A 22,472-nucleotide genomic window follows, 5' to 3' on the forward strand; every position below is an offset into this window, starting at 1 on the left:
GAGTATGCGTGACACAAGTACTCGTGACGCGCTCTATGGATTCTTACGTTGTTTTGTGTTACTCGTTTTACTCCGAAACATTACTAACGAAAAGCAACCTATAGAAACATCTTGTCCATACCGGCGACTTTTTCGTGTAACATGGAACAACGACGAAAGGTTGCTTTCGGTGGACATGAGACTTTAGCGAGTATTCGTCGCTGCTGCATCTTCTGTCTTACGATTTCTTTGGTAGCTATTTAAGCGGATGTTACTCACTCACTCCTACAATATCGTTTCGAACGACGTAATATTTAACCATAACGAACGAATTATTTCTAGCAAATGAAACTGTTTTTAAATGACAACGACGATTTTCACGAGTTAATATGACCAACCACGGTACTGCAAGTGCTCAAATGCACTAAATATAGTATAGCATAGATGAGACAAAAAATATGGTGCACATGTATCAACGCTTGGAACGCACCTGTACGCGTTACCTGCTTGCATCGAGGCCTGCACGTGCAGTCGATCGGCAATTTTTCGTACTTAGCTACTCACGCGGCGCTTGCTTACGTGCTCGAGGAGTGTACTCGAGATTCAGTCGTCTCGCAAGGAGACGACGAGTGAAAGAATGGCCAAGAGGAGGTGGGAAAGAAAGAGCGGGAGAACGGCGTACCGGTATTCTAAAATTAAGCACCAGACGAATGCGTCTGACACGCATCTACCGAGAATCACTTTAGTGTCTCCGGTAACCAGCACCTCCCTTTATTACGAGAGATCCTCGAGTGACTGGCTATGAAGATCGTCCGCTTTTCATCGTTTACCGGTAAAAAAAAGAAGGAAAATCGCGCACGCAACGATGCACACAAGCAAACAAACCGTCCTCACGGTACTCTCCACAATCCTGTCCCGTTTCCAGATGAAAGGTACAGCGTAGGATCCTCGAAAGTCATCAAAGACGGATACACCTTTGTTACCTTGTCTCGGAAAAACATCCGCTTTCGACCTTGTCAGTTCTTGTCATCCTATATCGGCCCATTAATTTATTGTAGACTTCAACTTTCTCTAACCAAACTACGAACAAGTAATAGCTGTAGTACATAAATACGTACGTACAATAGTTACAACGACTTGTCCTTGTGCCTTCTTCTCGGTGACAGCTGTACCTAGGAATGGAAGTTTGTACGAAGTTTGACCGTAATTGTCTGTAAGTTGAAATATGTCAACGAAGGTTTGGGATATCACGGAGATTGCTTGGCTTGAGGCTCGATTGATGAGCTTGCACGAAGCGAACAGTCGACGACGTGGCGCTATTAGATCGTCGATTCGTAGAACGTCCATCCGTCTGTATGGTACGAGCTCATTAGACCGCATTTGAGCTTGATTAATTACATTTTCGACGAGAGCCGTCGTCCCTTCGGTGAAGCCAGACCGAAGGCGCACCTTGCTCGGGTCCTGCGTAGACCCTAGGCCTCCCTTGTCGGTATCGGCGATTTTAAGAACAATGTTCAGATTCAGAAGCAATATATTATGTAGAATCGGCTCCCTGTGCCCAGGTAAGATAATTCTTCTGTAGAGACCAGATCCCCTCTTAGCCAGGGATTAGAAACCGTCAGGTAGACGAGGTACATGACCAAATTTCTCTTTTTTGACCAGTCACGGTACTGTTTTCGACCTCTCTTGTCTCTTTAGCAAAATTCCAAGAGTAGCCAATATACGAACCAAAGAGAATAAACAAACGATTGGATTTTTTTTTTTATAAAATATAGAATACGTGTACTAAAAATACCACTAAATGTCGTTTATATCGCTTTTTACTAAAATTTTGAACTTCTATAGCAAATGGTAATATTTTAAATCACACGACGAGTGTACTCGTCAATTTCACCGAAGTAAAATTTCAAAGGCGGTTAACGGAAAAATTAGAAGAAAGGAAAATTTCGTATATTGTCAGCTGGGTATGCTATTCAACAGTATATAATTACTTGCAAAGACGACACGGTGGCCCGAGAAAAATGGCATTAGCGTCGGTGAATAGATTCGTGTACGAATTTGGGGCGTGTCGAGATGAAACAGAGGGTTGGTGAACAGCTTGGTGGGGAACCGGAGCCAAAGGATCTGCTCCATGCAGTGCAAAGCTTAGATAGGAAGGACAGACAGAGAAAGAGTGACGTCGGCAGGACCCTGACGGTGAGAAAAAGAGGCCTGCAGGGAAGTCCAGGAAAAGCATCCCAGCTAGGTTTTCGGCATTCCAGTTTCCGATGAGCATCGCGTCGACACGGTCTCGTTTTCCGCCGCGCGTGATTTTAACGAGTACTCTTTATCACATGACGAAAGTCATGTTTATCGAGTACGGTTCGTACGTTGGTGATTCAGTCGCGAAAAATCGTGTACGCGCTAGTGTTAACTCACGTTCATCGAATAGTACCACAGTATATTGACTATCATCTTACATTTCATCGATGAAAATGGTGAACGGGAAGCCTGTCAACGGTTCGTTCATTAAGAATGCCAGGGATACTCCAGCGGACATGATACAAAAGGTGCGTTTTTAGCCTTCTGAAAGACCTTGTATGTAAGATAGTCGGATAAATCATGCACGAGAGTCTAATTAGAAGACGGTTCGCGTTATACGACGCTGGTTTCTTCATTATCGGCCTTGCAAGGCTCGCGAGTACTCGGTATCGCCTCGATCCTCGTAACGATCGATTAAAAGAGAACACGGCTTTCGGATGGCATGCGTGCATCGGACGAGCGTGCTCTCGTTTTGCCGCATAAACTCGCGCACGAAAAGAAGCCGAAATAGAATTCACGGTCCGGGGGAGCGGTGCCCGTAAATGAGCGGCTTGGCAAGGGGTGAAGTGCGAGAGAGAACGAAGACGAAGCAGTGGAAAGAGCGGCCAAGGGCGGGCGGGGGGAATGGGGGAAGTCGAGCAGCCAGATAATCGCGGGCGTTAAACTTTTATAGGCCTGATTTTCATTTATATGTTAAACACGTCATAACTCGGTGAGAAGGGAAGGGAGATCGAGCGTTGTACGGTGTGTGCGCGCAAGTTTTTCGACGCGTGTGGGTTTGGTTTTCGTGCAGGTGTGCGCGTCTGGATCGCAGGTAAGGGATCGAAAGGCGGCGCGGTGTCGGAGACGAAGGAGAGACTTTTATTTCTAACAAATGAGCGGCAGGTATGACGATATAATATAAAAAGATCGGCGGAGAAAAGCAAAGAAAGAGAGGGAGAAAGATAGAAGAGGAGGATGGGAGGAAGAAGCGACACCTGATTAATCGTCTTTTTATGGCTGGTAAAATATCGCCGCGCGTAACGACACGGGAAAGGATACATAGAAAACTTTTAACTGACAGATATGATTTTCGGTGAATCCTTGTTCTCGCCGGGTTCTTCTTCCTCCTACCCCGAAAGGGTTATTGAAATATTTGGCTGTTTTTTGTCCCGAGCGGATTTCGTTCCGCCAAGCCGCTTACGCTCCAGGCCCAGGAAACGTCCGATTAATATTCCAACTCGCTCGTCGTCAGCAACTTACACAAGTCGGTTCTTCTTTTCGCTGCCTCGCATATTTGAAATTTAACCGATCTCTCATTGTAATTTGTTGATAAAGCGGTATATCTTTTGGTAATGGTATCAATTTATACTCGCTTCACGGTGTCGCGTCGTCGTCGTTACCCCAGCGAGACCCCGTGAAAGGGTCACGCTCGAAAACGTATTCCACGTCCTCTTGGTCGCGCGGTCTTTTCACCGAGCTCAACAATATAACGTCTCGAAATCCCTTTGACGACGAGACAGTGTCGCCTCTCGGCTCCTTCCAGCAGACCGCGTGACAAATGGAGGCGGCGGAATACATTACGCGCCACTTATCCCTCAAAAATATAAACTAATAGGTATACAGACGTATAAATGAGAGACGTCGAGGCGCGGATGAAAGAAAGTGGGTGAGGTGTTCGGGCTCGGGTATTGAAATCAAAAGGTTACGGTGAATCAGTGGCTTAAATAGCTACCAAACCCGCGCTGGCTCTTCGACGATTCTCGACAAATCTCGACCCATCGATAATAAATTCGGTCGTCGGCCGCCATTCTCACTCAACGAACCATCTTCAAAAGAGTCGGAAGTCTTCTGCCGGTGAAAGAGAAGCTCTTCGAAATTGGTCACGCCGCGTCTCTCTTCTGTCGATCGATGATTCCGTGAATCTTCTCGGATACGTACAAATGTTTGCCCAAGTTCTGGCTAATTTTTATTAAGAATATGCAAGTATCGTATAAAGCTTACGACTAGAGTATAAAGGTTTAAATTTTCTTCTTCGAACATTTGTCGTCTCTTTCGATAATGAATTCTTTCAAATACGTAGCTTCTACGGGCTTTCACAGCATCCACTCTCTTGTGTATTTCTTTCGAATAAATTTTTCATAAATTCTTACACACCACGATAAATAATAACGAGACTGTACCAGCTATTGAAAACCAACATTCCAATTGCGATTCCAAATTTTTTCCATATACGACGCGCAAACGTATTTTGTTAACAAATTTTCAATATTCCTCCTTAATTCTCTTCGACATTTGTTCCAACGTTCCATTGTTTGACAGAGATTCGTAATAAAATCTCGACCAACTCTCCGAGCAACTGCACGTTAATATATAAATAAGTGAATTAATTTTCTCGGCCATGAGAGAAGTTGTAGAAACAAGTTGGTCGCCACAGGGCTACCGATAAAGTTTAAACGATGCCCTAAACGTTCCTCGTTACGATAATCGTTTAATCATCCCGCGATACGCGGCATCCGGGTGAGCGCGACTCGACCGTTCGCCGCTGTAAAACTCGTCTAGAATCCCATAAACGCGCTCGGTAGGCCTCCTAATTTCGATGGATATGGTCAACAAACGTCCGGCGGATATCTTTTACAGGAGCGACCCGCGAGAACCGAGCGAACAGAGACCGACTTTACAAAAGTGCCAACCGGTGGCTTTTACGACGATCGAGCGGCGGACCTCACTAAAAATTATTAATAAAAACGTTCTCATCGGCGTCGCCCCTGTAAACATCGCATTTTAGATGTCGTATCCAAAATCGTAAAAGGGCGCTGGGCCTGGCTACGTTTTTCGGATCTACGCCGTTCGACCAGATCGAATCGACTTTGCGTCTTTACGAGCCTGTTCCCCTGTCCCACAAGAGGACAATGTCCCTATAGTGTTGAGTTTCGCGGGCAACACCCGTCTAGATTTATTGCACGCGGTCAATCTCTTTTTTTTCTCTTCGTTCATTTGTTACACTTTGAATCGCTTGCGAAAGTTCGCGGAACGAAGAAATGGAAGACCGATATTGTTGAAGAAATACCAGGATCTTTATCGACCGTGCACCTTTACCTTTTACTCTGCGAATCTGGTTCGTACCAGAAGCGACGAAATTGCAGAAGGATAATTTACGATAATTCGCACTGACAGACCTCTATAAAGTTTTATACCCGGTATAAAGACTGATATTGTATGAAAATCGTCCATTAGCATACAGTACCGTATGCAAAGAAAATCAGATTCATAGATTCACAATAGAGAAAGTGAAAAAGCGCGGGGAAATCAGATTCAGGTCCGTATTAAACGCGTTATGCGATACCCGATTATTTCTTCGTCGCTTTGAACTTTGAACTCTTTATAAATCGTAGGAAAAATATGTCGAGCGAAAAGGCAATTACCTCGCAGCAATCGGTATCATCGAAGAGATCTCGCGGTCTTTACACGTCTGTGAATCTTAAACGCTATCATCGACATTTGGCCAGTGTTATCCACGTCGAAAAGAACCAACCTTGCTCCGGATCGATCGCGTCGATCTTGTAACCCGTTCTTCTTCGTTCTCTCCCTCGTTAACGAACACGAATCTCGAGATATCGAAACGAGGGAACAGCTCCTGGATAATTGGTCGCATTTAAATATCAATTTTCGGGCTGGCCCCCACGGTGTTAACCCGTTTCGCCGGGTCCGAGCGTCATTATACGTTCAAGGGTCGAGTGTAGAGTAGCGGAGGCAGTGGACGAGGGGAGAAAGCGAGACGAAACGATAGAACGAAAAGAAGGTTAGACCGGGACGGATAGTTGATGAGAAAGGGACGGAAAGAGGTGTTCGGACAAATAGAAACGTTCACTTTGCTCGACTCGAGAGACTGTTCTGTGAGGTCGCCGGCTACATAGCGCTGTCGTGTAAACACGCGCTAACTGCCTCCTCTTGCCGACGCCGGTCGTCGTCTCCACCCGCCTCCTCCTTTTCTTGCTTCGACCCTGCTCCTTCTGTCGCCTCCGCGGACCTCGATTACCACTATCGCCTCTTCACTTCTCTAACGTTCCTCCGTTGTATTTATTTGTGCAAAATCGATTTTGGATTTTGGCTGGAGGTTCCTCTTTCGCATATGATACTCCTTGAGTGCTGTTGCAACTTCGTTCGTAGGATTTGATTGGAAATTGTTCTTGCAGATATTCCTTCAGCGTAATGCGTTCCTCGGCTACTGTCATTAGAATTTTAATTAACAACACGGTATTTAACATGTATGGCGAATGTCTGTATCTAAAGTCATCAACGAACACGACTGAAATTCGTATAGGTAATAGTCGAACGATCTTTCTCCTTATTATTTTTCATTCGTACGATAGGAACTCATTACGCTCTGCTGTTACTCGTTATTACTCGAAACCCTTGAACGTTCTTCGCGATAATCGAACGTAACTGAAAAAGATATTCGTCTGAAACAATTATATCTACCTTTTTCCAACTACGTATTTAATCAATAAACGAATCATCGTCTATATTCGTTTCTTTCCGTTTAACAACGTTTAATAGTTACGAAATAAAACATTATCAGTGTTTCCATTAAGCGCGGAATACAATTTAATTTCAAATATAGTACACACGAATATTCCTATTACGTACGAACTAGACGCTTAGAAGGTTAATTGGACGTTAATTAAAATTTCGTTGCAATAACTGGAATTCAGATAATCGAAATTCTACGATAGAACGGATAGAAGTCGGTGAAACGTTGGCAATTGGAAATCGCGAGGCTGCGTGGAACTTTTATCGCTGGCCACTGTCTAATTCGATGGCTAAACGTACGCTCGTTAGATCCCGATACGCACGCTTTATAACCGTCGTAAGGAACTCGGTATTTTCGAATATTACATCGAGTAATGGAGGGGATCCTTTCACGGTTCGATAAATTCCCATCGGTGAAGAATCGCGGAGGCACGAGGAACAAAGATGGCCGTTGATACCGCGGTCAGGAACGACTGTGCGTTTTGTATGTTCGTTCGATTAGCATGGCGGTGCGAGTTGTTTCGCTTCCTCGTTAATAAGAGAGCCTCCCCTCCTGTATTTCTCTTCTTTCCGAACCGTCGATCCCTCCTCTCTTTTTCGTTCCATCTCTGTCCTCCTCATCTTCTTCTTCTTCTTTTTTCCCTTACTGATACACGTAATTCAAGCCAGACGCATAATCTTCCCATAGCTAAGTCCAGGTAATTGCGTGGCCGTGGTAGACAATGCCGTTGCTGTGTTTCGCGTGGGACCACGGACTTCCTCGGTCGTAGACCGACTTCTTTACGAGAGCGAGTCTTTCGAGGGAACGAACGCGATGCCCTATCGAATATTTTTCACGCTATCGCGATATCCGCAGGAATAGGATTCAAGGTCTTTTATTTAATGACACCCGAAACCAGTAATAGGCGTTACAACATCTACAGCGAAATTTAATTCGATCGAACATCGACGAAATTAATTAATGGTATTAATTATTGGTATTTATTAATGGTCTATGAAGTATAATAGAAAATAAATTTTTTAACCGTACTGAGTAGCGTAATAACATTTTCGCGTCTGATTGAATCATAAACTCGCGAAGCTCGTGGAAACGATTTTCACAGAACGAGTGAGAATTATCCCTCGACGGTCAGATAAGACACAAAGTCTAACTATTAGCACGTGTTGTTATCATCTTCAGGATTGAAAAATAAAAGATTCAAAGGTGGGGTTTTAAAGAAGATATTACGCTATTGTCGATATATCGTGAAAAGCATCGTGTATTTCGTGCGATCGTGTGATTCATCGAGCAGCGACAATATAGAATATCGAAGAACTCTCTGTAGTAAAATCAACGAAATCGCGTTGTTCGATTTTTGAATATCACGACCAGCCAGCAATACGCGAAAGCTCGAACGGCCAGCATTCACGTGGCAGGAAGATTCGAATCGACTCGCGAAATAATAAGCTCGCGAGGGCAAACCGTAGCGGAGAAGGCAAACGATACATAAAACTTAACCGCCCTGTCGTAGATATTAATCCTATTACACGGTCCATTGAAATAAATTACGATATAAAATCAAACTCGTTCCACGGGTGACGGTGAGAGATCTCGGTCCCTCGGGGTAGAAACATTAATCGCCGTTGCAAGGTCTCGCGTTGCACCGCGCCGGCCATCGAGCATCGTTGCTGAAGCGGACCAAGATTCGATTGCAGCCGTGTTTCTCTGTCCTCCTTTATCTCTCCCTCCCCTCCGTTTGCTCTCGGGCCCATCCGTTCCTTCATTATTTACGTCTTGATTTATTATAATCGAAGCTCAGCTGCGTTTGATCCGCACCGAGGTGGGCCTTCCTCTTCTACCCTCCGTTCTTTTTCTTTCTCTCGCCTCTCGTTTTCGTGCGTTTCTTCCGACGTGCACGGTAGAAACGCGAAACTGAGAAGAGTGGGACGTGGTCAGAGGCTGGACCACGAGTAACACCACTTTTACCAGCCGTATTTTACGTTCAACGTCGCCAATGTTGATCGATCTTCCTGGTTTCTCTCAATCTCGCGTAACCCCGCATCTTCAGTGGCGTTGCGATTCTTTTCTCGCAATTAGACCGTAACAACGTTGACGTATGGCTGAATTATACGCTAGAGCGATTGATTATTTGTACGTCGTCGTGTCACGGAAAATTTCGGGCTTCTTTCGAAAGAGAAACTAAAGACAAAAGCAGAAACTGAAAGAGATCGTGACAAATAAGAAGAAAAGAAGGAATATCATCAATCAAAGAGGGTAATCGAATAACTTCGTTCTCGTTTGAGAGTTCATTTATTTGAAAATGAACAAATATTAAGATTAAACAGGGACAGCAGATTCTAATCGAAAGTGCAACAATTTCCCTCGACTTCTATTCCTGTTTCCAATATTACTTACGAGGGACCATCGATTTTTATATTCCGATTTTGCTCTCGTTTTAGCCATTCGTAATGTTTCAAGAAAATACAATTAATTAACGTACGATTGAAACGAGAAATCACGCGTAGCATCAATTTTCCGGCTTTGAAATATTTCCCAACGATAGACAAGAGAACGCAACAGTGTTGTTAATCGATGTTACAATAATTGAAATTCTGTTACAATGCGACTCGCTGGAATTCCATACGGATCGATTGAAACTCGAACTGCGTTTCTATTACTTCTGTATCTCTTCCCTTCTTCGTTTGTCTCTGTACATCGAAACGATAAAAATAAATTCAAATTACGCCTGTGTGGCTCGTTGCTCGTGTTCTCGTTCCCACACCACACGTGTAATCGGTCGACGAGGATACAACGGTGACCGTGGCACGGCGGACATCGCGGCTTTATCGCGATATCGCGATCAAATTGGACGAGCTACCGAATTAAATTTCGCGATCGTAAATCTCGCGCGGTGGGCATCTCGTTATCTCTTGGTCGGATTTGACGAAGAAAAAGAATTCGGGCGACCGATCGTCCTCTCGCCGAGCAGAGGGAAGTTATTGGCCGACGATACACGCCGTCTTACCGGCACGGTTGATAAAGGAGCTGCAGCGACGAAAGATTAACGCGCTGGTTAACGCGTATTTGCACCGGGTCTCTGACCCCTTCTTCGCGCCACGAAGCGTTTCCTATGTCGTCCAAATTGGATTAAAACGCCAGTGCGTTTAACCATCGAACCACTTACATTGGATTTCTTAGATTTTACAGCGAAGTACTGGTCTATCCGAATCAGCGGAAAGTCGCAGTATCTCGATATCCGATCTTGAACTTTGCATGGAAAAATCGAACTTGTATACGAGACGACGCGTTACGAACGTATTGCGTTTTAATCGATGATTAGACCGCGCACGTTTATGCATTTATGGGACATTTGAGAGTGGAGGATAATGTTACGTGTATTTAAAAAAAATTGTTTCTAATGGTCCACTTTGTTATCCCTTTCTAGCGATCGATAACGTGATCCGAATGATTCGCGTTGCTGAAAATTCCCCAGTCCGTGAAATTTGTCTTATCTTAATAGTCCTAAAAAATTTGGTAACGCGAACGATGACCCGAGTGGCAGTTAGCGTGCTAATATTAAACAGGAATACAAACTTCTGGACGGAAGCGTAGGTAGCAATTGCTGGCAACTTTTGTTTCCATTTTGAAATTTCTCTCGTAAAGAACCATATTTCTCGTTAATCGATCGTTCCACTGATCGGTGTTTCGATAGTCCACGTGTTAACGATAATTTTGATAAACATGCTAATGTTCACGAAGCAGAGTATACTTTCAACGATGTTGCAAGAAGAAGCAGATGAGAATCGACTTTTGCGATGGCAAAATTATACTTGTCGGAAAAGCCCGTGACCGGTTAACAAGAAAAAGTAGCATGAGACGCGGTCGTGATCGCCGGTTACGTTTGAGATGGCTGCAAAAAAGCGACGACTCGCTCGTGCCAGCGTTGAAGTCGGGAGAGAGTTATGTGACAAGCGACAGCCGTGTCTTTCTCGCGTGTTCGCGCTTCCTCGCATTCTTCCATCCGGGCGATCGACACGTCACGGCGGGGCAGAAAATAGGCCCGGGTAAAACGTTTGAAAAGGAAGCGGCCTGTTCCGCTTATTAAATCGTACCTCGAACCGCTTTTTTCCCGCGATTTCTTATCGTCCACGGTGCTCGTGCGTCGTTGCGTAACTTCGAGCCGACCGCAAACGCCTCTATCGAAGTACAAATATTTGATCGATCGAGATATTCTCCGAATCGCGATTAATTACACGCGTTTCCTCATCGAATTAAGAAATCGGTGCCCTATCGCGCTATATCCGCTCCTTTCGCGATAACGATCTTCCGATCGCGCGTATCAGCGCAAAGATACAATACGGTTAATCTCCCGCTATTTTATAGATTCGCATAATACAATGAAACAGCTAATTGTACAAAGTGATTCGATCATTGATCAGAAAGTAAATCGTTTTCTTTTTCTTATTTAAAAGGATCAACGTCTCATCGAGATGTGACTCATCCACGACGTGTACTGCCGGTTAGTTAGTTTAATGGAATCGCACAGGTGTTTATCGCTGTGGATAAATTTGAGAAGTTTCTCGACGTTCTTTCGCATTATCGAAGAATATCCATTTGGGAAGTTTCGCTCGATTTCGCGAGCTTTTCTTTTCGCAAAAATTTAATATTTGTTAGAATCGGTTAGAAACCATTGCCACGTGTTGCGATGAGCTGAAAGTATTCCCTGTAGAAGGAATTGGCGAACGATTCTCGTGTGGTCAATATATCCACATAATTATATAATTATAATGATAATCCTGTTTAGAACGACTTGGTTTCTTCTTTGGCAAATCTTAATTCCGAAGGTCAGATGGAATCTTCTTCTCGGGTAGACGTAATATCGTTTTCTTCGATATGCTTGCCACGTTTTTATATTCGACGCTGATTAAAGTTTAAATTCTTCGAGATGTCACATCTGGGATAAAAAGCGAGAAATCTTTGCAGTCAAAGGCTTTCGTTCACTGTATCGAAATAAAATGCACGAAGTATGCGAACAACCAGTTGCCCATCAACCATGAAAATTATGGTTTGCCTACGTGTTAAATCAAAATTAAACCACGACACGTGTGACAAATTTGTAGAAAGGGTTACAAGAATAGGAAACGATATAATTTACGAACATTTCGTCGAAAGGGGGTTTATAAATCGTACAGCTGGACCACGACCACCAACGATCATGTTCTCGTGAGCGTGAAACGTTCGGGAACGTGACCGTGTTGAACGTTCGAGATCGTACGAAAGTCCTTGCGGGACGGGGTGACGAAAACTGACTGGTTCCGCCGCGGAGAAAGGAAGAAACAGCTCCGGTGGAGATTATTAGGCGGTCGACATAAAACGTGCTTAGGTGCGATTTAATATTTCCAGCTACGGGCATAAAATCCCTGGCGTATCGGGGACTCTCTCCATGAGAGTGGAAGGACGCGTAGGGACCACGAACTTCGCTCTTTATGCCGTTCCTTCTTTGTGACGCCGACATCTGGCGTCATCGAACGTCAACCTTCTTCTCGTTCCTTGTATTTTATACCCCTTCGTGTCGTAAAAAAAGCTCTCGACCTCCTTGGTCGCGCTATAGACGCGGCCTCTTTATTTGTATTTTCAGCCCGGTTTCGGGATCGCGGGCCCCGAATTCATCGGTGACGCGTTCCACGTCATTTTCACCCGTTTAATATCTCAATTTCATTGTAAACATCGAGCCGGTGCGCTTTTATCCTCATACGATGTGAGATTTTGTAGGCGAGCATCTTGCAAGGCAAATCGTTCGATCTCGCCTTTTGTGAGCTTCTCCGGGTACGATCAACGTCCAATTTCTCGAGAAATTAATTAATTCGATCGTATAAATTTATTCGTCACAAACGGGGATGGCATAAGTAAGCGTAGATTCTAAAGTGAATTTTAACAAATATTCGCGTTTCTATAGATACCTTTCGATTCACAGAGCTGGTTCGTAAAATTCCATCGAACTCGAATAAACTTTACCATTGGTAGAGATTTCCTGCGGAACGTAGGGGATAATCTTTGAAAGAAGGTTCATAGAACACACTCGAATCGTTCCCCGAACGTATTGTTCTACCTTTTCCATTTGTCATAAAATTTCATAAACGTGGAATGTAAAATTTGACCAAATTCGAACGAATCGTTATACGTAGATATCGGAGATTTCTTGTGGAAGAAGGATCGACGAAAGAAGGTTCATCGAACGCGTTGAAATTGTTCTTCGAAGGTGACGAGAAGATTTCGTTTCGGTATAGCTCGCAATCATCGGGCAATCACCGCGAGGGAATAAAGAAAGAAGGTTGGAAGAAGCTTTCGAGATGGGCGAGGGCGAATCGTTTGAAAAACGTCAACGATTCCTCCTGGAAGCTGTAGCTGGTCAAAGAAAGGCGAACGAACGCGAGGAAAACCTCATTCGGATTAGAGGTTGACCAGGGGCAGGGAGAAGGAGGAGGGAAGCCTCTTCTCTTTCCACGAACCGATATCGTTCGAATAAAGCCGATTGATTTGGCCCCGATAATGGAAACTCACTGATTGTGTCCTTCTCCTTTGCTATTAGGACGCCACTTTGTGCCTTTCCGCCTCAATACACGACGAAACACCTTCCACAATTCTTGATAATATTTGGTACAAGTTAGGATACACGATGCGGAATAACACGATCGGATACATTTACGTGTTTGTACGTTGCATATATTTAAAGGAAGAAAATGTACATTGCAAATAAATCTGTACGTCAGAATCAGCTAATCACTGTGTGAAACTCAATCTTTATCGTGGTATTACCCGAGTAACTTGTTAATCTATCGAGTCTATAGGATTGTTCGCTTCCATTTGTTTGATCGATATAACAAAATCACACGTATAGTAGCAAGGCACTAATTATTTCGAGTAACGTATTACGATAATAACGAGTACTATAATCTGGATATTTACAATATTTTCGACACCTATAAAATCTATAAAGCCTGTAAATTTCTCATAAATGCATGAACATCGGCAGTCTAATCGTATTACGTATAACTTTCGAGAATATATGAATGTTTATCAAATCTCTGGGAAGATCTCACGATCTTCCTGGAAAGTCACACCATGTTCAGCATAAACTGCAATTAACCGCGTCTCTGCGAAATCACGAACAAGGGTCGCCGCTACTATTGGCACAGCGTGTGATCGCTCGCGCGAGAAACTGGCAGCGGAGACAAAACCAGCTCGATATAAACGAATCCGGCTATTCCTTCGGATATACAAGAGGGCTGGTCCGCGTCACGCTTATTGCTTCTTTGCCGTTAGTACAAACAATCTGCGTTTCCTCGATATTTCAACCGGCATTGCGCGTAAGTTTCCGCGAATTCAGCTACCCCTGTCTTTCATTTTTCGGCGTATCGAATCCTCCACCGATTCTGGGTATTCTAATGACTTTACGAGCCATTTTGCGATCAAAGGAATCGAAAGCCTAAACCGACAGGTTTAAACGTAAATATCCCATTTTTCGTGGCTATCCATTTACAATGTAGCGCGTGAGAGATTCAGGCTAATAATAAAATACGATGATGTAAATTTTATACCTATAGTCGTCGTCATTCGTAATGCAATCATGAAAATTTTAAGCATATGGAAAATTGAAAAAATGTATTTCCTAGTACTTGGCCTACAACCGTGCAATAAGTTTTGCGAATGTGGCGTGATCGATGTTCGAAAATTTCTTGCACACAACGCTGTAGGTGCAAAAATTAGAAAACGTTGTTTCTTTATCGTATAATTTCCTACGTGTCAATGGGAACGCTATAATGTAGAATTTCAGATTTTCATTTGTCTTCGATTGTTAGCGTTGAATTTCGAGGTTGTTTTCCTTTAAACAATTGACAATCGTATCCTTGTAAGCATAAATTCTTGTTCTGTAGTCTTCACATAGAAATAATTATATATAGAAAATTTGTGTTTTATGTGTTTAATTGACGTCAAATGTGCTTGAGTCAATTAATCGATGGAATCTGATATATTTGGACTCTCATCTAAGAAATATCACAGGATGGATGTCGTGGATGTCGTAGATGACCTACATGAATAGCAAAGGTCTACGCTCTCCAGCAATTCCCAACATTACGAAGGTTTATAGAAGCGTAACACGCTTTATATACGCTATTCTCATCGTAATCATAATAATTACCAGCGCTATCTTTAATGCCCTGAAAGAGGATAATGATAGCGGCGGCTATTACGACCGCTCGTATAAACCGCGATCTTGATATCTCCACGTTTCTCTCTTTTCCTTTGCTCCGAAGAAGATAGGTAACGTTTACAAGCATCATCCTTGCCGAAAAAGTTTTAACGAGAAACGCGGATTAATCGGAGATTCTCTTAAATAATCCAAGCGCAGTCGCAAACGGAATTTTCTAATTGACCCAGTTGCTTCTAAATACGTTTCGGAGCATTCGAAATTTGAGAAACTTTCTTTAAAAAAGATTTCTTCTATTATTAAGATCATACATGATTCGATAAAACGATATAAAACAAGAAACGTTGTGCATCTATCGTTTCCTTATAAAACGAAAGAAACTTTTGGGACAACCTAACACGAGCCAGGAATCAGATAGTCAAATCGTAACGAAATTTTCATTTACTTTTTCAACATGAAAAATTCATCCTTTCACGTAGCCAAGATATAATTGGCAAAACGTGACTCGCGAAGAAAGATTTGTTTCGCTGCAGTTAAATGCAGTGACGACTGTCATTCTATGATTACGTTTCCAATGTTTTATTTATTCTTGCGTACTACGTGCACACTGTACGTCTGTACACCTTTAAGATTCTCACAAAGGTAGATAAGAATACCCGTTCTGTGTAATTACGACTGCCAACAGTCAAATAGAATGGAAGCGAATTTTCATCGCGCCCACGGAGCTCCTTGGCAAGTATGAATCGACTCGCTTCCGTGTCAGAAGCAACGGCTGGGCATAAAACGCGCGCGGGGCCAAGTGCAGCAACTCGTAAATCAACGAAACGGAAGAGGCGTTGTTTGCCTTCGCGAGGGTTATTATTTATCGATTCTTGACCGATCGACTTTTCCTGGCCACGGTGGCAAAAAGCGACGCGACTGGTTCGCCACCACGCTTCGTTAACCCTGATCCTCCGACCCTCTTCCACTCCGCGACTCACTCATGTCGGAATGTCGTGTAACGCGTAAGTTGTAAACGTGTAAACTGTCTCGATTCTCTCGACTATCCCACGAAAGTTCTTCGAATCGCGCGAAATCTGTTTGATTACGGACGACCAGACAAGATACACGTGGGATCGGTACGCGATTGTAAACGTTTTCTGGTTGATCGCGTCTCATCCGATTTCGTTTTTCGTCGAATACGTAGATAGGAACATCGTCGAGCGATGCTGCAAAAGCTGTGCTCTGTTCTTGTTGTTGCACGTTCCATAAAGTACTCGACAGATATTAACTTGTAGAAACATTTTGTCCATGTCGAAACAACGTTGCATTTGGATATTGTTTCAATTTCAAAGCAACGTTTGTTCTTTCATAACGGATTATTCAGACGTATACGTAGCAGATGGTTTGTGCGAAGTTGCGGATGATGGATGGTGGAAGAAGGCTCGTTTGTTATTAATACGAATAAAAGAAGAAATGAAAAATGCGAGTTTGGCGAAGTCTTAAAGAACGTCGGAAGTTCAGCGGCTCGCGACTTTTAAATACGCTGAAAAACGAGCACATACAACGGACGATCATGTTCGGGACTTTGTACCGATTTCGATTATGCGATATTTACTTCAGGACATTGATCCTGTTGTAAGAAAAATTGACACGAGGTATAGATGCGACGTATCTTAAAGACGTATTGACATATCGTAACGGACAAACAAGTGTATATACTACTAATACAATCGTGTCAGCATCGACAAACTGCACACACCGAAGGAACATTTGTTTCTGTCGTGACGCGTTACCGCGTGTCGCTCATACCTCTTTGATGTTTCCCGCTTCGATTCGTAACAGACAACAAGGAGCAACTTTTCTTTTTACTAACAATGATAGAAATACGGAGGAATACAGGATAGCAGATATCGACGTTATGAAGAAACGTGGAATACGAAGAAAAAGTTGGTCGTTGTTGCTTCGATGGAGACACAGCTTAAGGGACATTGGCCAAGTGTTTGGCTTGTTACAAAGTAGAACGACTGGACGCGGAACAAAATAGAAGAAAAGGAAGTGGAGGCGTAGATAAAGCATTCTAAGAAGCGCATCGACTCCGTCTTGACCTCGACAACCGACCACGAACGCATTATTTAAGGCTGCACCCGTTTCCGTTTCGCTCGAGACGCACCCTTATAAAAGCTTTTACGACCGGAAGTTGACCCCGTGTTCGCGGGGGCGCAGCGAATAGGTATACGGGTGTCGGTGCGAAAACCAGGAGACTAAGCATCTAATTACATAGTCAAGCGAATGTAGCTGGCTGTTAGAATTTCCTCTTGTCAACCGCGTAAGCACTTTCGAATCTCATCCTTTCGTCGATGTAATCTTTCCTCGCTAGTCTTCTTTTATACGTTTCCAACAACTACGTGAAAGACGATTGCAATCTGTCAAAGACACCGTGCAAACACGTTTCCTAGAGAAACGTTGGCAACGGTACGTTCTACCGTTATCGTTGTTCCTTATCAGCCGGAAGAGTAAGATATCTGAATGTTGGAGATGGTAGAAAGAGCCGCGCATCGATAATTACTCGTCGTAAAAGTAACGACGTGTGGCGTTGAAACGGCGCTCTCGTCTCTCGCGATTCGCTTTTCACTTGTTCGGCGAATTTTACGGTGACCTCTCTTCCGGATCGTGTTCGCGCTCGTAAACCCGGTCGCTCGATGAAGATCGCGAGTACGTGTTTCCTTAGGCTATACATAGTTACCACGGACGGGTGTTATAACGAATATCAAAGCAGTCAAATACACCGACTACGAAAGTATTTAAACACTTGTCGCAGGAAACTTTTATTTGTATGCGTTGTGTGAGCTATTTTGAAATTTCATTGCCACTGTAACGAGACGCGGCTGTCGCTGTTATATCGGTCAAATTTCAAATCAATTTAAAAACGTATATTTATCGCAAATATATACTTAATAAAAGATTAGTGCACCATATGAATAATTACATTGAGAATATAACGTGGAAGCGTTAGCTAAGTATTAAATATTGAGATTTATCGATATAGTGGATAGTCGATCGTTTAAATACTTTGATCGTCCCTGCGAAATGATACAGCGAATAATACTATATATTTACTTCTGATTTACTGAAATTATTGGAAAGCGATGTTATCCTTTCAAATGTGTTCCTAGTACAAGAGAACGCTTACGCAGAAAGAAAGTTTATGAGAACCCGGAAGGCGGGTTACGAGACGTATCAATCGTGCGAATGTGTTTGCATCGCGATCGATAGATCGATGCAGGTGATAAATCGATCGACTGTCCCCATGGTACAACGACTGAACGACGCGACGATGGGATGCTAACGATAGTTAATCGTCCGGACGATAAAAGCGCAACCGTATCGCGTGGTCGATGCAGAGGATCATCCCGTAGGACGTGGCGCTAGCAGCGGCGTGTACATCGATCATCTGAGCGGGTTGCGTCCCTCCTCTGCTCGCAGGGACGAAAGTAACCCGATCAACGTCGGCTGTATCAGGAATTATTATTCACCGGCCGTCAGTCGATGAGAAGGAGAGGGCGGGGCCGCGAAGCATGCATCATCGAGAGCAAATTCCGTTCGCCTCTCTTTATTTTACGGTAGTGAAGGATAGGGGAAAAGATACGAGGAAGAAGGAAGAGACGCGAAAGTGTAAAAGCAAGAGCGAGAGAAAGACGAGAGCCGTTCTACCCGATCTTCACGTGGCTGCCGTCAGTCCGCTTAACTGTAGATCAATCAATATACGCTGGTTGAACCCTCGGACTCTGTTTTCTCTCCGTTGCTCCCTGGCCTCGGTCGGTTCGTTCCTCTTTCTCCGACCTTTTACCCCGTCCTCTCCCTCCGGCTGCCCCTAACGAGCTCATCGCTCGTGTAGCCAAAGAAAAAACACGAGAAAGTGGTACAAAATGGCCCTTGAGAAATGCCGTCCGTCCATCCGTTCGTTTGTCCAGCCGTTCGTTTCAACGCTGTTGCAAGGGTGGACGAGGTGGAGATCGAGCTAGGGCGTTGCCATGAACACACGATGGAATGTATGAATAAGTGGGCCGCGATACGCCGGCCATTTCGGAGAACGAACGCATGTCTAATTTTCGTTCTTCGATCTTCCTCTATGAATCCACGATAACGTACAGCGCTGTTGGCGAGTTTCCAGTATGTTAGAACTTGAAGCGTCATCGGTGAACATATGTCTTATTCGTAAGAACAGTGTTTCACGATATTGGAATTAATTAATCGTATATAGAAACGAAAGAGTTACTCTTACTCCGAAGGGCAAAGAACGCACCAAACTTTTAATCGCTATACACATCGATAGGTGCCAGGGCATCTTTTGGTTTCGTGTAGGCTGTGATAAATAGCGTATACGATCAGGGAATTAATAATTGCTTTTTTCATTCATGCAAATTAAGAGTCCAAAGATTTGCAACAGCTATTGACAAGTGTTCCAAGAGTGACATGACGAATTACCTCATTGATTATCCTCGTGAAAAAAGTTTTACATAAATTAGACGCAAATTCAGGCAATTTTATCTAGAATTAGAATCGAAATTTTGGATTAGAAACGGAACGAATGTAATAGAAAAGATAGGCGTATCAGAATTAGTTGAAACAGTGATCGTACCAGATATGAACACGAAGGAATTTAATCTATTACGTAAATGATTTTTATTGATTTTCGTGATTTTTATTACAAAATTCAATATTTATTTAAGACTCTGCTTATCTTGTCTAATCTCTGCCAATCTTTACATAAGATTTCAAACGAGATAATAATTCTTGAAGATTCTAATAATCTCCCACTCGTTTTCAAAGTTCTGTATTCGTACTAATAGTTAGGAACGTGGGTGTATTTGTAAATTGTTTCGCGTCTATATCGCGCTTTGTCTATGAACAAATCTTGCTCTATTGATAATAGATAGATTTGGTATCGTAGGCGTTACCAATTGTAAGACACCTGTCCTTGCCAAACGCATAATACATACACAGTGGATAATAGACGCTGCACCGGAAACAGCTGTATTCACGCGTTAAATGTATACGTTTCTACTGTTGCGGATCATCTTTTTGAATAAGAAAAAAAAAGAAAACGATTAACTGATGCGATATTGGAAGTCAGCACGATAATGAATAATCTTTTGTATCGAATAATAATGTGTAGATCCTTGTATCCATGTCGTATCTGCACATCGATTGGACTCTGCCACGGCAAAAAATTCTGGCGCGATCTCAGTTAATATTTTCTGTATTTTAATGGTTTCATGGAAGTACTTATTAATTGCAACTGGTTGCGCGCAAATAGCCAAGCGTGATGTAACAATCACAGAAAAACGTCGATTCAGAATGCGCAAAGTTATAAATAATTTTGTCACCTTTGAACCATCGACAGATTTTCTTGTATATTTATATCCACGATTTCGCGTTTTTAAAAGATTATGAAGAATTAAAAACGATACGTAGCACGTTTAGTTCGACCGTGTCGTCGCGTCGATTGTTAAATCTCAAATTTCTCAATTACAAATGACGATTGCAGAGAAGGAAAGTGATAAAAATTCAACGATCAATTCCACGTTGTTAGAACCGTAATTTTATTTCACAGCGAGATCAAACGCCCTCTTGAACATTTCAAAAATGCCAGGTGTAAAAAGTTTTGCAAACGTACCATCTATTTTTAGGAAGATTTCTATCTCCTAGGCTCAGCCACCAAGTGACATAGAAATTCGAAAATCAACGAAAATGTACTTGTCACGATATTTTCATCTCGTATAATTTGCGAGTTATAAATCTGATTGGTACGTTTTCGTCTCTCGGAAACCATGTAGTACCGTGTACCAAACGAGAGAACTAGACGTAACAAACGATGATACCGCGTATATTGATTATCACACATTTGAAAATTATTATTCGTGAGATCGTGAGATGTTGCTCACGTTTTGTTCAATGGAATTTATCGTCCGGGCAAATCTACGAGCGAACAGGGATAGGAAATTCGTTTAAAGAACTATTACCACCCGTGCCAACAGCAACAACGACTTAAATATTGGGTCAGTTCATAAATTCGCGTGTCGGAAGCACGTGTTATCCGGACGATGATCCAAGGTAACATTCGACTCGTGTTCCTAGCCGTTGCTTCTATTAAGCGATCGTTTGTCTTAGTCTTTCTCTCTCTCTTTCTCTCTTTCTGAGACGATAGAACGAAACGCGTGCTACGTAATTTCTAAAAGCGGAAATCGTTGGACCGTCGCGTTTCGCGCGGTTTATCCTCGACCAGTGACACTTGTGCAGCTGTCGCTTGAAAGAGATAAAGGAGTACGGAGATTGTTTGAAACGGTTTGACCGATCGAGAACACGGAGAATCAAGGGAAGTCAGAGCCACGGAAACGGCAATTACTTCCAATAGCTGTTCACCGGAGTTGATAGCCAGTGGAGGAAAAGAAACGGTAATGGAAACGGTGCTTAAGGGGACAAAGGAAAACGTAGGCAAAAAGGGCGCGAGAGACGAAGTTGAGTGGGGGATAGCTCGTATTATAAAAGCAATTAGAGGGTCCCGGATTAGATATAGCACATCGTACATAACAAATATGATAATACGGGCCCGCTAGCCCGAAGGGAATTTGGCTTTGCCTCGGTCGAGGGGGTTTCGGGTTATGAGGCAGGTTAAACGGAATCATTAATAATCGGAGCTAACTAATCTGCCTGTCGCTATGAGCACACTTGTTTCACTCCTGTTTTTATTAGCCCGGCTCGAATAACATTTTATTCGTCGTGGAATAGGGAGGATACGTGCATCGAGAAACCCGCGTATCGCGACAACGTGTGACGATCGACTAATGGATAAGAAATGACAGCAACGTAAGGCACGCAAAAATTGAAATTAAAAAAGTGTTTCAATTCTTGCAGCTATCGTGCATTCGGTGTTTCGTATTTAATCACGTTATTACAATACTCTATTCTCTCTCTCTCTCTCTCTCTCTCTCTGTCATAATACGTTTTTCAAATGACACAACGTATTTTTTATAATAATACGCTACTATATCGTTTTAAGAAAAGCAGCTGCTAATCGAGACTTACGTCACTACGATTTTGTCCCAGCCAATTTTTCATCGTGTCGATCGTCCTTTGTTTATCGTTTTGCACGCAATTCCAGAAAAGTGAAATACTCGAGGAAATATTGCCATGCTAATATGTTCACCGTTTTCTACTTTCATTGTTTCAGCTCTATGAGATCAACGAGGATCCAAAACGAAAAGAATTTCTGGATGATCTCTTCAGCTACATGCAGAAACGAGGTATGTTCTTTCTTGCAACTTATTGTTACAGATATCGTTACTATGCAAACGCATACGTACGTATACGTCGTGCTGACGTGCACAGACGAGGCAGACAAATCGAAAAAAGCAAATGATAAAATGTATCGCGGTTCGAAGTAAACAGCCGAAATGGAGCCGTGTTCGTTAAACGCGTTCCTCCGTAAAATCGCATGGTTCTCTTTAT

At 43.0% G+C, this 22,472-nt stretch overlaps 1 protein-coding gene across 9 annotated transcripts in view; it reads left to right on the forward strand.

Moving 5' to 3' along the window:
- Positions 1 to 22,472, forward strand: part of LOC100645822 (protein dead ringer homolog) — a 137,325-nt gene that overhangs the window by 67,833 nt on the left and 47,020 nt on the right. For all 9 annotated transcript variants that reach the window (XM_048410462.1, XM_012318297.3, XM_012318313.3 and 6 more), the window contains one exon: positions 22,195 to 22,267. In XM_048410462.1, the coding sequence (XP_048266419.1) occupies positions 22,195 to 22,267 (73 nt within the window). The remainder of the gene's footprint in view (positions 1 to 22,194; positions 22,268 to 22,472) is intronic.

Source organism: Bombus terrestris, chromosome 2 (genome assembly GCF_910591885.1).
Source record: "Bombus terrestris chromosome 2, iyBomTerr1.2, whole genome shotgun sequence".
Lineage (NCBI taxonomy): Eukaryota > Metazoa > Arthropoda > Insecta > Hymenoptera > Apidae > Bombus > Bombus terrestris.